At 48.6% G+C, this 4,425-nt stretch overlaps 1 protein-coding gene across 1 annotated transcript; it reads right to left on the reverse strand.

The window, feature by feature from the left end:
* Positions 1–257: 257 nt before the first annotated feature.
* On the reverse strand, positions 258–3,801 carry LOC110296761 (diamine oxidase [copper-containing]-like). Its single transcript, XM_021165532.2, is given in 5 exon segments — positions 258–372; positions 374–480; positions 726–858; positions 1,169–1,457; positions 2,232–3,801. Coding segments are annotated over 5 exon segments (2,214 nt in total).
* Positions 3,802–4,425: the final 624 nt, after the last annotated feature.

Here is a 4,425-nt window from a genome sequence, read left to right on the forward strand (position 1 = left end):
TGAAAACCTCAAATGTTGAAAAACCTATCTGAGATTTCTAGTATTCTAGAAGGTTTCTCTGCCCTTGTCATTAATGTCTTTCTGGGGTCAGTAGACAAGTTTGAATGTAACCATGGCCACCCATGAGGGTGGGGCCCATTCCCTGCCCCCCAACCTCCGACCACGAAGAAGCAACATCTAAGGGTAGAAGTAGAAGGGTTTATTGTCTGCTCTTGTGCTGATCTGGGGCTGTTAAGCAGGAGCTGGGGCCTGGTTCTTCACACAGGGTTGTAGGTCCTATTGTGGTTGAAAGGAGGGAGCATCAGGCAAGCTCTGTCTCCAGGGATGTAGTGGTTGATGTTGTTGTAGTTGTATCTAGAAGCCAGGGAGGACGAAGGGTCGGAGCACAAAACCCACAGAGTTCTCAGGTGTGGTCATGTTGGTACTAGCCTCAGAACGGGGTATGTTGTGGAAGCCCACTGTGACCCAGGCCACCAAATCCTATGGGAGAGACAAAGGCTTCAGTGAGCAGGGCAGAGCTGAGTACTAGCCACCTAAGGTCACTCTGACTTGCCGTGCCCACAGACTTCATGGGATGTCCTCAGTTCCACTTTTAAAAGGCAGACCCATCGGCTACGACACTGGATTTACCTACCACTCAGTAACTACGACTGCTGGAACCAGCGACAGGTCTAGGCAGTGGTTGGCAACAGACCTGAGGTAGGCAGTGGGTACTAGGACATTACCTTATCTTCAATGTTTGTATTGTTCTGAATAAAATCCTCGAAGACCACAGGGGGATCCCAAGGATTATTTTGGCTGTAGATGCTGCTGCTGCACTTCTCAGAATCTTGGTACTCAGTCACAGCCAAGGGATACCTACAGGTAGACAAGAAGCCAATGGCTCTGGGCACAAGAGTTGCATCTGATCTCTTTCTAGGTAACACCCCCAGTGTCAAGGATGGAGAATTTAGTCCTTCTCCATAATGCATGTTTATACCCTAGGGGTCTGGAAAACTGCCCATCACCGTCTTAGGGGCAGGATCTCTGTACGCATTTCCACCCCCTCCTGGGGTGCACAAGGATGCATATTCAGATGCAAACATAGAAAAGAACCTTCCAGGACAAAAGCCCAAACAGAATACATAATCACTGTGAGGGAATCCCTGGCTGTGTTTCCCAAACTCACCTGGTCCAAGAGACACCTTGCTTCTTTTGCCAGCCTGGCAGTGGCACCTGATGGATTTTGGAGTAGGTCTTCAGACGGTACCTGCTCCTGTGGCCCATCCCGTGGGTTGTATGGAGGTTGCTAAAGATTAGGTAATTGGGAAGCGGTTTTCCAAAGTAGAAGGCTGCTTGTTGCTCTTGGGTGTAATTTGCTTGCTTTAGGGTATTTCCAAGTGCCTGATGTCTCAGGTTCTTAGAGGTGGTGATGTTTTCCCGAATGATCTGCAGTGTCTGGAATCTGTTCTTGGTGCCTGGAGGCAGGAGGGGGAAAAGGTTAAGAATCAGTTGTTGAAACAAAATCTGGCTTCCTCTACCCCAGGGTCTCCAACTAAGCCATAACCATAGACAACTGCCAAGAAGATGCCAGGCTAGGGCCAGACACTGGGCTAGCAGCATGGGCTAGAAGACCAAGCAAACCAGAAACCAGAGAAGCTAGAGGACAGCTCGAGGGTCATTCCTGGCAACTGTCGCATCTTCACTGCGATCCCACCATTCATTCTCTGGAGAGCCTGCTCCAGTGTGTCTATTTTTAACCATGTAGAACAGGAAGCCCACGTTTCTGCAGGCTTGCAGACGCAGACAGTCTGTTTGTATTCCTGACCAGAGGGCCCAGTGGGAATGAGCATGTGGAAGCCACCTATCTGTTTCTGGTGGCCTTGTTCATTTATGGGATGTGATGCCAAATATCACTTTTCTTCTTATGATGACATTTATAAGAAACACACTGAGCACCCTCAAACGGTACTAAAACCCATCACAGAGTGCTAGGCCAAAGCATCGTTTAATTCCCATGGAATTCCCTATGTCCATGCAATATTCTACTCTAGAGCCAATAAGATGCACACTGCACAACCAGAGAAACCCTAGGGTACTCTTCACTACTACCATTTCCCAGTGGCGTGTGTTTCTTTTTGCACAGAACGTGGCTGAAACAATCTCCTAGTACTCTTTAGCTCCAATGCATGGAGCAAAGCTATATGTGGGTAGTATTTGAGTATCTGAGTTGGTGTGGTCCTGAATCTTACCTGCTACATCCAGGTCAATGCGGTAATGTACTAGGTGGGTGTGAATGTTGCTGAATACATGGGTGTGTGATTGAGAGATGTAGCGCATCTCCTCAGGCTGGTAGTAGGTGGCATGTACCAAGCCATTGGCTTGCATCTTTGCCTTCATTGCTCCATTAGTGTAGAAAGCAAAGTCCCAAATATAATCATAGTGGAGGACTGATGAGATTGTCCGTAGCACCAGCATGTGTCCATTTGTCCCTGCACTGGAGTTGAAGTCTTCTCTAAAGTTGGAGTTAAAGTGGTGCCTAATTGGCATTTCTGCTGGCATCTCAAAGAGACAGAGAGCTTGTGGATAGGAGACTGGTCTGTCGGTGTCATAGTGATGAATGACTTCCAGGAAGGTGGCTGTGTCTGGACAATCAATGCCAGCGGCTAACTGGCGAGTAGCACTGCCAGGGCCCCAGCCCACATCCATGTACTTGGCCTGAGTGCCTGCAGATACATGTCCTCCAAACTGTGCCACCGCCTCTTGTACACTGACTTCATATGCAATACGCATACCCCGGAAGTGCACATTCAGGATCTGCAGACCGGAGGAGGGTCTTAGCCGGAAGGAGAAAATCCAGTCTCTATAGAACACCGTGTTGTCCTCTACGTTATAGCTAGAAACATGGGGCTCAGACACTCTGGGTTTAGCCATGCTGTTGGTAGTGGGAAAGTCCTCTGGGATATTGGAGGAAGAGAAGACTAGGGGCTGCTTTATGTCCTTATCAACTGACTCCGTGAGGACCAGTATACTCACTTCTCCATCTGCGTATTTCTGAGCCAGTTCCTCTGGGCTGTTGTAGAGCTTGCCGTTATACCAGAGCTGCTTCACTTTCCAGTGCTGGACTTCTGTGCTTCCATGATCCAGAAGGATCTCCAGACCTGTAGGCTGCAGGAAGTGGCTTTCCATATAGCGTTGCAACATGAACCAGCTACAGCGCTGGCCAGATTTTGTGTCATCAGGGGCCATATATGTGAAGGTCAGATAGTCCTCAACACGTTCTTTTAGTGAGTAGTCAGTGGTGTCAAGGAAGAACTGATGCAGAGGCTTGGTGGCCTCTGTCAGCGTACGGTAGATGAGGGTGTACTCTGCTTTGGAAATGGGTCTAGATGCCCAGGATGGATCGTGCCCAGGCCCGGGAGATATTTCTCGCATGTAGATTGGTAATGGCATGGGCCCAACAGCAAACTCAGTGACTTTAGGATGCTTCTGAGCACCAAAGAAGATGACGACACGGGCTTCCCGCACAGGACTCCTTTCTCCTTTGTCCAGAAAATCTAACACATCCTCCTTGTCGGGCAGCAGCATTTCTATGAGGTATACTGAGTTCTTGCCCAAAGTTGGTGTCTCAGATGGCTGCAGCTGCAGCTCTTTTTTGTCCATCAGGAAGTCCTGCACAATCTTGATCTCATAAACACTCAGGTCTGAGAATACCCGGGGCCTGCCATTCAGGCTCCACCTGGGGCGTTCTGCAATGGCCATCTGTAACAGCAAGATGGCAGTTACCCAGCCCAGTGTCAGGCTCTTTTGTGCCATCCCCATGGCTCTGGAACAAAGCATAGGAGGGAAGACTTCAGTATCTCCTTCTCCACACTTGCTCCTCACAGTGCCTGTCCTTCAGCCTTGTCTGTTTCCTAGCTGACTTCTTCACTCTTCCCAGTGAAGTCAGCTGAAGTCTCTGGGTTCCTGCTCACAGAACTCAGCACTGTGTAGGTCTTGGTGTGTGCCTCTTCCTATTTCCCCTCATCTGAAAATCTCTTATAGTCTTTCTTATCTAGATAAGCTTTTCCGTTTCCCACTTTGGGTGTTATCCCAGTGAGGATAAGTCATACCGCACAAGATAGTCCCCTCGGGCTACCTGTGTCCTTCTGGGTCAGAGGACGATCCCGAGAGCAAAATCACCTTTAGAGAGATATATTTTGAAGTGTAGATTTCAAATGTAGGCTCTGCACTCAAGCTAAGCTGACTGCGTTTGAGTCCTGGGATGTTACAACATTGAAGACTACTTGTGTGACCTTGAGCCCGTTGTTTAAATTGTCTGGTCCCGTCCCTGTTGTTTCACTAGAGTAAAATGAGACAAGGCTAACAGCAAATATAAAATGTTTAGGACAGCCTAGTGTCTCAGCAACATAGGGATTATTGATTTAGCTTCTCTTACCTCAGTGA

This window comes from Mus caroli, unplaced genomic scaffold (genome assembly GCF_978045245.1).
Source record: "Mus caroli unplaced genomic scaffold, Mus_caroli_1 scaffold_7, whole genome shotgun sequence".
In the NCBI taxonomy this organism is placed as follows: Eukaryota; Metazoa; Chordata; class Mammalia; order Rodentia; family Muridae; genus Mus; species Mus caroli.